Raw genomic sequence first — 12,422 nt, 5'->3', positions numbered from 1 at the left:
CCATTATAATTATGTTCAAAGAACTAAAGGACCGCATAATTAAAGAAGGCAAGGTATAATGACAACATCACAACAAACAGAAAAAAAGAGCTAGAAATTATTTTAATAAATAAACAATAGGAAAAATTTAAGATTAAAAAGCCCAACTGAAATGAAAAATTAACAAGAGGGACTCAAGAGAAGGAAGAAATACTGAAGCTGAAGACAGTTGAATAAAGATTATGCAATTCAAAAAAGCAAACAAGAAACAGAGAAGGAAATGAAGAGAATGTCAGAGACATGTGGGACACTAACATAGTGAGTGAGAATACTTTGAGGAGAGGAGATGAGAGGAAAGGGAAAAGGGGGTGGAAAGTGAGGCAGAAAAACTATTCAAAGAAATAACAGCTGAAAACTTATCTAAAACATTAATCTACACTTTCAGGAAGCTCAACAAACTCCAAGTAGAATAAATGTAGACATCTACAAGTAGACACTTTACACTAAAAATCCTGAAACTCAAAGACAAAGACAAAGACAAAATCTTAAAAATAACACAGGTCATTACTTACAAGGAAACTCTAGTAGTAGTAAATGCTTAATTCTCAATAGAAACAATGGAAATCAGAAGGCAGTGAGAAAACATATTAGAAGTACTCAAAGAAAAACTCAAAGAAGAATCCTACATCCAGCAAAGCTATCTTTCAAAAACAAAGATGAGATAAAGATAACCCCAAATAAACAAAAACTAAGAGAATGTGTTGTTAGTAGACTTGCTTTGTAAGAAACATTAAAGGAAGTTCTTTAAGCTGAAAACAAGTGAAATCAGAAAGTAATTCAAATACATATGAAGAAACAAAAAATCATCAGCAAAAGTAATTATGTAATTACGAAGGACAATGTAAGTGCATATTTCTTCTCACCTGATTTAAAAACAATTTTATAAAACAATATGTATAAAATGTACTGTGAAGCCTATAACATTACAGAAATGCAACAATATGTAACATATTGTCAATAACAACACAAAGGAGGTAAGTGGAAGCAAAGCTGTACTGAGTCAAGGAAGTGACCCCAGACAGGAACTCAACTCAAAGAAAGAGAATCACGAATGATAAAATTAACAAAGCCAAAGACATATATACTTGCTTACCTTCTCTTCACTTCTTTAAAAGTCATATAATTATATAAAATAATAATTATAGGAGTTCCCACCGTGGCACAGTGGGATCAGAGGTGTCTGCAGTGCTAGAAGTTAGATTCAATCCCTGGCCTGAGAGTGGGTTAAAGGATCTGGCATTGCTGCAGCTGTGCTGTAGATTGCAACTGTGGCTCAGATCTGATCCCTGGCCTGGAAACTCCATATGGTGTGGATGGCCAAAAAAGAAAAAAAAATTTTTTTAATTAAAATAATAATTACAATAATATATTGTTGGGTTTGAAGTACTTATGTATAACAATAGTACCATAAAAAAGAGTAACAAGGGATCAGACATACATAGGGTAAACGTTGCTATAACTCACTGGAATTAAGTTAGTATAAATCTTAAACTGATTATAATAAATTAAGATATATATGGTAAGGCCTAGAGCAACCACTAAAGAAATAGCTCAGGACAGAGAAAATAATCATTAATAAAATTAAAATGCAGTATTATGAATTAAAATAATACATTCACTTAATTCAAAAGGGAGCAATAGGGGAGGGATAGAGGAACCAAAAAAAAGCATGATTTATAGCAAAAAAGTAAAATAGCAGACATAAATTCATTTTTTTTAAATTTTATTTATTTATTTATTTTTGTCTTTTTGCTATTTCTTTGGGCCTCTCCCGCGGCATATGGAGGTTTCCAGGCTAGGGGTCGAATTGGAGCTGTAGCCTCCAGCCTACGCCAGAGCCACAGCAACGTGGGATCCGAGCCGCGTCTGCAACCTACACCACAGCTCACGGCAACGCCGGATCGTTAACCCACTGAGCAAGGGCAGGGACCGAACCCAAAACCTCATGGTTCCTAGTCGTATTCGTTAACCACTGCGCCACGACGGGAACTCCTTTTATCTTATTTTATTTTATTTTTTTTTGAAGCAGACATAAATTCAACTATATTGATAATAACAACAAATGTGAATGGATTAGACATATCAATCAAAAGGTAGGTTTTGTAAAGATTTAAAACAAAACAAGATCCAACTATGCACTGTTTATAGGTGACACACTTTACATTTAAAGATACAAAATTACAATGAAATTGAAGGCATAAGGATGGAAAAGGGAATCATGCAAACAAAAACCATAAGAAAGCTAGAGTGGCAATGCTAGTATCAGATAAACTTTAAAACACAAGATATTACTAGAGATAAACAGGAAAAATTTTTTAAATGGCTCAATAAACTTCACAAAATGGGATAAGTGGGTCAATCCCTCAGGAAGGTATAATAATTATAAACATACAAGCACTTATGTAAGAGTAACAAGAGAGTGCCAAATGGAAGTAAAAAGTGACAGAAATGAAAAGAGAAATAGACAACTCAATGATAATAGATGGGAGATTTCAATACACTATCTTCAGTGATGGTTTCATAAAACAATTAGGCAGAAGATCGACAAAGGAGCAGAAACTTGCATAATGCTATAAATGAACTAGACGTAACAGATATCCATAGAACACCCCATCCAACAACAGCGTTCTTCTCAAGTGTACATAGAATGCTCTCTAGGACAGAACATACACTGGGCCATGAAACAAATCTCAAACTTAAAAGGACAGAAATAATACAAAGTTTTCTGATTACAATAGAATAAAAATAGAAACCAGTTACAGGAGGAAACAGGGAAATTAAAGAATATACTCCTAAATAATCAATAGGAGTTCCCACATGGCTCCGTGGGTTAAGGATCTGGCATTGCCACTGCTATGGCTCTGGTTACAGCTGTGGTGTGGGTTTGATACCTGGCCTGGGAACTTCCACATGGCACGGGCATGGCCAAAAAAGCCAACCAACCAACCCATAGGTCAAAGAAGAAATCAAAAGGGAAATTGGAAAAGACTTTCAGACCAATAAACAGAAAGACACAACATACCAAAACTTAAGGGATGCCCATAAAGTAATGCTTAAAGGGAAAACTTAGAGCAGTAAATACCTGTATTTAAAAAGATCTTACCTAACGCCTGTCAGAATGGCTATGATTCAAAAGACAATAACAAATAAATGTTGGTGAAGATGTGGAAAAAAGGGAACCCTCATGCATTGTTGGAGGGTACAGCCAATTGAAAAGGAAAACAATATGGAGATTTCTCAAAAAATTAGAAATAAAACTACTATAAGACCCGGGAATTCCACTCCTAGGTATAAGAAAACAAAAACACTAATTGGAAAAGATTCACCCTTATATTCACTGCATCATTATTTACAACAGCCAAGATATGGAAGCAACCTAAATGCCCATCAACAGACGAAAGGATAATGAAGATCTGGTTTACATATACATAATGGAATATTAGCCACAGAAAAGAATGAAATTTTTCCATTTGTGACAACATGGATGGATCCAGAGGATATTATACTAAGTGAAACAAGTCAGACAAAGATAAATACTGAATGATTTCACTTATATGTGGAATCCTAAAACTGCGATAAAGGAACAAACATAAAATAGTAACAGGTTGACAGAAACAGAGGACAGGTGGGTGTGAGAAGGGATAGAGGGTGGAGGGAGAAAAGAAAAAGGTGTGGGAGATTGAGAGGTACAAACTTTCAGTAGAAAATAAATGAGTCAAGGGGATGAAATGTACAGTGTGGGAAATATGGTCGATAACTAATAATTTTGCACAGTGACATATCATATTAGACTTAGTGTGATCATTTTGAAATGTATAGAAATAGTGATTCACTATATTGTGTCTAACACAGTGTTGTAGGTCAATTAAACCTCAAAAATTAACAAAGAAAGAAACAAATGCATAGAAAAAGAGATTAGAACTGTGGTTACCAGAAGAGGGGGAAATGGATGAAGGCAGTCAAAAGGTACAAACTTTCAGTTCTAAGGTAACTAAATGCTAGTGATGTAATATACAACCTGATAAATATACTTAACACTGCTGTATGGTATGTATGAAAGAGAGTTAATCTTAAGAGGCCTCAACACAAGGAAAACTTTTTTCTATTTCTTTAATTCTAAACCTATACAAGATGATGGATGTTCACTAAACTTACTGTGATAACCATTTCATGATGTAAAGAAGTCAAATCTTTAAGCAGTACACCTTAAATAGTGTGGCATGTCAATTATATCTCAATAAAACTGGAAGGAAAAGAAGACCTTAAATCAATAACCTAACCTTACATCATCAGACAATGAAAGGGAGCAAAGTAAATCTAAAATAATGCAAGCAGAAGATAAAATAATAAAGCAGAAACTAATGAAATAGAGAATACAAAAATAGAGAAAAGTCAATAGAATCAAAAGCTGATTCTTTGAAAAGGTCAATAAAACTAATAAGCCTTTAGGCAGAGTAACCAAGAAAAAAAAGAGATGACTCAAACTACTAGAATCAGAAATGAAAGAGGACATATCACTACCAACCTTACAGAAATAAAAAGTATTATAAAGGAATACCAAGAACGATTTATGCCAATTACTTAAATAACTTATATAAGATGAACAAATTCCTAGGAAAATACAAAGTACCAAAGCTGATTCAAGAACAAACTCAGGAGTTCCCATTGTGGCTCAGTGGTTAGCAAATCCGACTAGGAACCATGAGGTTGCAGGTTCGATCCCTGGCTTCGCTCAGTGGGTTAAGGATCGGTTAAGGATCCAGCGTTGCTGTGAGCTGTGGTGTGGGTCACAGACACAGCTCAGATCTGGTGTTGTTGTGGCTCTGGCGTAGGTTGGCAGCCACAGCTCCAACTAGACCCCTGGCCTGGGAACCTCCATATGCCATATGCTGCGGGAGTGGCCCTAGAAGAGGCAAAAAGACCAAAAGAAAAAAGAAAAGAGAGAGAGAGAAAGAAAGACTAACTGGAAAAGCTCAGCTTCACAGGTTCACAAAACATTGAAAAAGTAATACCAATTCTTCACAAACTCTTTCAAAAAATGAAACTGGGAGTTCCCTTTGTGGCTTAGTGGTTAGCAAACACAACGAGGATCCATTAGGATCCGTAAGGATGCGGGTTAAGGATCTGGCATTGCCTTGAGCTGGGTGTATGTTGCAGATGTGGCATAGGCTGACAACTGCAGCTCTGATTTGACACCTAGCCTGGGAAGCTCCACATGCCGCGGGTGTGGCACTAAAAAGCAAAAAAAAAAAAAAAAAAAAAGAAAGAAACTAGACCTCCCAAATAATTCTATGAGGTCAGTATTTCCCTTTCTAAAAGCAAAGATGCCACAGAAAGGAAACTACAGACTTACATACCAGTACCTCTCATGAACATGAATGCAAAAATCCTCAACAAAATAGTACAAAACCAAATCCAGCAACATATAAAAATAATTATATAGCATGACCAAACTGTATTTATCCCACAAATGAAAAGTACTTTAACATTTCACAATTACTGTAATACACCACATTGATAAAAATAAAAACAAAATTACATTATTAACTCAAAAGAAGAGAGGCATCCGACACAATCAAAAACCCTTTCATGTTGGATAAGTTGAAAGATTCATGCTCCCCAATGTCAAAAGTACCACAAAGTAATCAAGACAGTGTGGCACTGGCATAGAGATAGACATTTACAGATCAATGAAAAAGAATTGATAGGTCATCATGCTGTACAGTAGGAAAAAAAATGTATTGGGGAAATAACTATTAAAAAAAAATGTAAAATCTTGATCCCCAAACCTTCTGAAGCTGCATTTTAACAAGAACCTCAGGTGACCTGTATACACATTAAAGTTTGAGAAGTATTTAAAAAAGAAAAGAAAAAAAAAGAATTGAAAGTCTAGAAATAAACCTACGTGTCTATGATCAACTGATTTTTAACAAGGGGGCCAAAACCATTCGATGAATGGGGGAAGGGATAGCCTTTTCAACAAATGGTCTTGGATGAACCCTTATTTCACACCATTTACAAAAATTAACCACAAATTGATCAAAGACCTAAAAGTAAGAGCAAAAATTATAACACTCTTTCAGGAAAACTGGAAATCTTTGTGACCTCAGATTTGACAATAGATTCTTACATATGACACCAAAAATTCAAAAATTAAAAGACAAATAATCTAATTAAAATGAACAAAAGACCATAACAGATATTTCTCTAAAAAAGATACACAAATAAATGCAAATCAGAAACAGAAACTTTTGTTAGGATATTTACAGCACCATAAGAGCCAACAGGTGGAAAAATGTGAAATATCCATCAACTGATAAATGGATAAGTAAAATACTGTATATCTATACAATGGAATATTATTTTGCACATTAAAAAGAATGAGGTACTGACACATGCTATAATATCTTGAAAACATTATGCAGTGAAATAAAAAAGTCACATTGTGTGATTATACTTACATGAATGTGTGATTATATTTATATGAATGTCCATAATAGGCAAATCTATAGACAGAAACTACTGGTTGCCTAGAGCTGGGAGGGATGAGGAAGGGATGGCTCAATAATATAGGGTTTGTTTGGAGAAGAACAAAAATGGTCTAAAATTGACTGTGGTGATGGATGTACAACTCTAAATATATTAAAAACCACTTTAAATGAGTGGATTATTTGGTGCATGAGTTCTACATCAATAAAGTTGTTTTAATGAAAAAAGAAAACCATGAAAGAAAGTATAAGGTACAAAGTTGAGCACCACTGAAATCCTCTTCCTAAAGTAGTTCAATTTAAGCCCCTCCATAACAATGTTATATCTCAAGTATTGGGCTATAAACCTATTGATGTTCTAAAGACCAAAGAACTCAGCCAATGGCTTGGTTTTAACTACTATTCTATGTGCCTTCATTACACATAACTACTCATTACATGTGAGCTATTATTACTACTCATCTCCACTGAGTTGGGCGGCAACAGAGCATTTACCTTCCTTCTCCTTCCCTACAATTAGGACAGGAACAGGCAACTCTTCGAAGTCTCTTGCCAGGCTGCACCTCTTGATCAGAAGCCTGCTGGCCTTGCTGCAAATGCACTTGTGTGAGTTGGTCAGGACTAACAGCACCTATCGTTGCATTAGCAATTCCTCCAACTGCTACAGTTACAGGAGCTATTGTAGCTTGTTGGACTTTCACTCCATCTTGTCCTTGCTGCTGACCTAAAAATGAGAGGTGGGGGGGGGAAAGTATTACAATGTTTTCTATTCCTAAAAAAAGAATTAAAAAATTTCCATACAGATATTTAAAGCTACCATACTTGTTCTAACAGATAATCTGTGTAAAATACAAAAAGCAAAGGGGTTAATGATTTATGCTATGCTGATGCTCCTAAAATACAATCTCACCTTTGCAGCTCAGGCTGCCTCTATATCTGGTTGATGGGACTAAACATAAATCATTTAATCCTCCTGTGGCTTAATTTCTCCATCTGTAAAATGAAGATTAATAATCCTTGCCACCCACCTACATCACTGAAGTGCTGTGAGGATTCACGAGACATTATTTGAAAAGCACTTTGAGGGAGTTCCCAATGTGGAGCAGGGGAAATGTATCCGACTAGTATCCATGGGGATGTGGGTTTGATCCCTGGCCTCGCTCAGTGGGTCAGGGATCTGGCACTGCAGTGAGCTGTGTGGTGTAGGTTGCAGATGCAGCTTGAATCCGGCATTGCTGTGACTGTGGTATAGACCGGCAGCGGTAGCTCCGATTCAACCCCTAGCCTAGGAACTTCCATATGCTGCAGGTGGGACCCTGAAAAAGCAAAAAAATAAAAAAGTACTTTGAAATCCTCAGATGAAAGATGCTATATAAATACAAAGCATTATTATTACCATTTCCACAGTAAGTAACATCTCATTCACTTCATGAAAATACAGGAGTAAAAAGTAACTAAATAAAGGATTAGGTTTCATGAAAATTTCTCATTCTTAAATACTTTAAATTAAGCAAACATCTCTTTATTGATGAGTCTTTAAAAATTATACACATTAAGTAATTTCCTAAAATACAAAACCATGCATAATTATTACATGCTGTCATTATAATCACAGTGCAGACACTTAGGCTACCACTACTTTATGCACTCACATTTTGTAACTTAGATTTCACCTCAGGTCAGTACAGATACCAACCTGGCTATGTTGGCTTAGGGAAAAATATGATAAGTAAAACATAATATAACCAAAAAATCTATTTGCATGGCTTAAGTTGATTCTGAGTGCATGTGAGTATGCCTAAAAATTATCCTTTCTTTCAACATAGTTCTACTTTCTCAGGTGTGGAAATAGCCAGTAAGGAAATGGACGGAAAACATCAATTTAGGAAGGAATGCTCCCACCTCAGAGTTGATTTATTAATTGAATATGTTAATTTCTACAAACCCCTTACCACAGTGCCTGGTAGAGAATTGTTCATTACATGTTAGCTATTATTACTACTAGTCTCCACAGATTGGGGTGGAAATACACAAATAAAATATGATGGCAGAAAAAAATGTACCAGATAAAAAGTAAAAGGTTTATTTTAAAGCTGCATATGCAGTGTTTTAAGTATGCGAAGCAACCAAGAAAAAGACATTAAAAATTAGAAAGTGAGAAAATAGCACATATTTTCAAAACAAAATTAAGCCTCTGATTCTCCCAGGCAAAGTTCATCTCGCCCTCCTCTGTGTATTCACAGAACTCAAACTTTTGGTAGCACAAATAACTTTAATACAAATAAAAAATATTTATTTTGTTACTGTTTTAGTAAGGATACATACTTTAGTTCTTCTACTAATACTTAAATTTTCATTCTCTGAATTAATGTGGTATGATAAGCAAAGAAATGAAAGTAAAGCCAGAAGGTGTGAGTCCAGGTCCCATATACTGACTGTGCACTCGGTGACCCTCTACTTCCTCATCTCTAATAATACGGACCCCCCCCAAAATTCCTGTCCCATATCTACTTTAAACAGAAGATCAAGTTGACTTCCTAATGGGTAAAAGTCTTTGTAAATTGTAGAGCAATACATAAATTATAATTATTATGCCCTCAATGCAACTTTTGAACACGCCTAAGTTTTACTTGGTAAAACCAGATTCCTTAAGGATAACCTTGCCTAAGCCAACTATTCAAACTACTTGTGTATATAGAAGCACAATGACACACACACTCCTTGTTCACTGGAGGAAAAACAAACAAACAAAAACAAAGCGTTTCTGGAAAAAGGAGTTCTATCCAAATCAGTACTTTGCAAAGTGTATAGTTGGTCCCTATGGAGATGCAGATATTTTAGGTTGGCAAGTATTCTTCATATGCCCTGGAGTCATGACATCTATCTGGCCACAATTTTTCCAGGTACTGTTCATACAACATTTGGTCATTCCTTTCAGGTTACAATGATATTTAAGATGTTCTTCAATATGTCAAAGAACTGCCAGGGATACCGTTAGAGCCCTGACCATCTTCTGACGGGCTCCTCAAGCCTCCGTATGAGCATTTATTTGTCCAATGCCTAAACAACTTGAGAGGTTATTTCAATGAATAATTCTAAGCAAATCATGTTTGAATTTATTTAAGCCTGACAAGTCTCTTGACTTCTTCACCTAAATGTTCCAAATAGTTTCAGTTCAACAATAACTCAACACTTTTTTCTTCATTTCTATTGCTACCAATCAAAAACAAGCCACCAAACTCCTTACTAAGGCTTCCAGAGCCTTGCTCAAGTTTAACATTACCCACCTCTCAGACCTCACCATGTATTAGTCTCTCCCTTACTCACTCTGCTCCAAACTTACAGGCCTTTTTCTTAAACAAATCAAGCTCATTCCCTTCTTCCAGCCTCTGCATATACTTTCTAGTCTGGGCAAGGATGCCCTGTAACCAGATCTTCGCACAGTTGACTCCTCAGTAATAGTCTGATTTCAGTTCAAATTCCCCTTTAGAAATATCATTCCTGTCCACACCATCTAAAATGGTTCCCCTAGTCCTTTCCTGCATCATCGCCAAGGCTTTTTCTTACTTACCTTAAATTATCTTGTCCTCTCATTTTTTTTTTTTTTTCTGTTTTCATCTCACTTCTAAATGTTAAGTGCCATGGAAACAGAGATCTTGCCTGTCATATTCACTACTGTATCTCAAGATGTGGAAAAGAGGCTAACATACAGTAGTCACTCATTAACATAAGCTTAATAAAGGAAAGTTTAAGAATGAATTGATCTTCAAATCTTGCCTCTATTAATATTTTTGTTTCAGTAAATGCTACTACCACTCTCCTATTACCCAGACTCAAAACCTTAAAAAGTCAACATTTAGGAGTTTCCATTGCAGCTCAGTGGGTTAAGAATCTGACTAGTATCTATGAGGATGCAAGTTCAATCCCTGGGTTCGCTCAGTGGATTAAGGATCTGGCGTTGCCACAAGCTGTGGTGTAGGTGCAGACAGGGCTTGGATCCTGTGTTGCTGTGGCAGCTGAAGCTCCAGTCTGACCACCTTATCTAGAAGAACTGATCAGGAAAAACAAAAATTATTGATTTCTACAGTATAAATCTGACTGTGGAGAACAAGAGGGACTTCTTTTTTTTGCCTTTTGTCTTTTTTAAGGTCTCACCCGCGGCATATGGAGGTTCCCAGGCTAGGGGTCTAATCAGAGTTGTTGCTGCCAGCCTACGCCAGAGCCACAGCAACGCCAGAGGTCCGAGCCTCATCTACGACCTATACCACAGGTCACGGCAATGCCAGATCCTTAACCCACTGAGAGAGGCCAGGGATTGAACCCACAACCTCATGGTTCCCAGTCTGACTCATATCCGCCATACCACGACAGGAAATCCACAGAGGGACTTCTTAGTGCTCTGAATAATATTAAAAAGATTCTTAAATCAGCCTATTTTGGTTTATTTATTTCCTCTACAGATTAAATTTGGGAGTCCGCCTAAATAAATAAAGCCTCTGAAAGAAAGAATATATGTGTCTGTTTATTGCAAATAATTTTCAATAACTATACTGTGGAACAGGCTGCTTTATAATCTGACTTAAAACAGACAAGACGGCTATATATTCCTAAACATAAAAAGATAACCAGGTATGTCTAGGGCTGCGGGGATGGGGAGAAGAAATGGGAAGTGACTGCTAATGTGTCTTGAGTTTCTTTATGAGGTTATGAAAACATCCTAAAATTAGATCATGGTGACAGATGCACAATTCTGTGAATATACTAAAAGCTACTGACTGTAAACTTTAAATGGCTGTATTGTATGGTATATGAATCACACCTCAATAAAGCTGTTCCAAGAAAAAGTTAACTAGAAGAAAAAAATTCTACTCTTGTTGGTTCTAAGACTCTTTGAACTAATAGTTCTCAACTGGAGGTTCTTTCCTCTTCCAGGGGAAGATTGGCAATGTCTGGAGACATTTTTGGTTGTCACAATTTGGGAAATATTACTGGTATTTAGTGGACAGAGGCCAGGGATGCTGCTCAACATCTTATAGTACACAGAGCAGGCCCCCAAAACAAAGAATTATCTACCCTAAAAAGTCAATAATGCTGAGGTTAAGAAACCCTATTTACACTGAACTTCCATAACTCAACTAATATTCATGGTTCTCATTTGTTAGCAGAACTAGGAGTTCCCGTTGTGGCACAGTGGTTAATGAATCTGACTAGGAACCATGAGGTTGTGGGTTCGATCCCTGGCCTTGCTCAGTGGGTTAAGGATCCAGCGTTGCTGGGAACTGTGGTGTAGGTCGCAGATGTGGCTTGGATCCTGAGTTGCTGTGGCTCTGGCGTAGGCTGGCGGCTACAGCTCCGATTAGACCCCTAGCCTGGGAACCTCCATATGCCACGGGAGTGGCCCTAGAAAAGGCAAAAAGACCAAAAAAAAGCAGAACCCAAATCAACTCTATGAAAGATTAAAATATGGTACATTTGCATACATAGAAAAACTACAAACTATCTGCATCTCCATAAAAAAAAAATTTAAAAAAAAACACCCTTATGTAACTGAATTAAAGTAATACACGTGGGAACCAACTTTTTGACAGCTTTGACAGATACAGAGTGTGGACAGATTCCACAGTACAGTCATAGTAAAAGGAATAATATTCTAAGTTTGAAAGTTATGCTTATTACTCACAAGATACTTCTTTACCTTTATTCAAGAGCTTTTAACTAAAAGTTTTCCTAAAAATGAACTATAACATGAGAACATTAAGAAATAACTGAGTCCTCTGTGCATTTCTTAAATAAAGGTGAACTATAACAGCCAATGACTTTCAGGACTCTACCTACCGTGGGTCATTTGTAAATCTATATTGAGTTCTTGAGTGGGTAAAACAGTTTGGTAGTACC

General features: G+C 36.3%; 1 protein-coding gene across 2 annotated transcripts in view; it reads right to left on the bottom strand.

Moving 5' to 3' along the window:
* The window catches only part of SP4 (Sp4 transcription factor), a 73,175-nt gene that overhangs the window by 24,838 nt on the left and 35,915 nt on the right, over positions 1–12,422 (bottom strand). For both annotated transcript variants that reach the window (XM_003482682.4, XM_021063428.1), the window contains exon 4: positions 7,023–7,251. In XM_003482682.4, the coding sequence (XP_003482730.3) occupies positions 7,023–7,251 (229 nt within the window). The remainder of the gene's footprint in view (positions 1–7,022; positions 7,252–12,422) is intronic.

The sequence above is a fragment of the Sus scrofa genome, chromosome 9 (genome assembly GCF_000003025.6).
Source record: "Sus scrofa isolate TJ Tabasco breed Duroc chromosome 9, Sscrofa11.1, whole genome shotgun sequence".
NCBI lineage: Eukaryota > Metazoa > Chordata > Mammalia > Artiodactyla > Suidae > Sus > Sus scrofa.
This window is presented reverse-complemented; position numbering and strand designations above follow the sequence as displayed.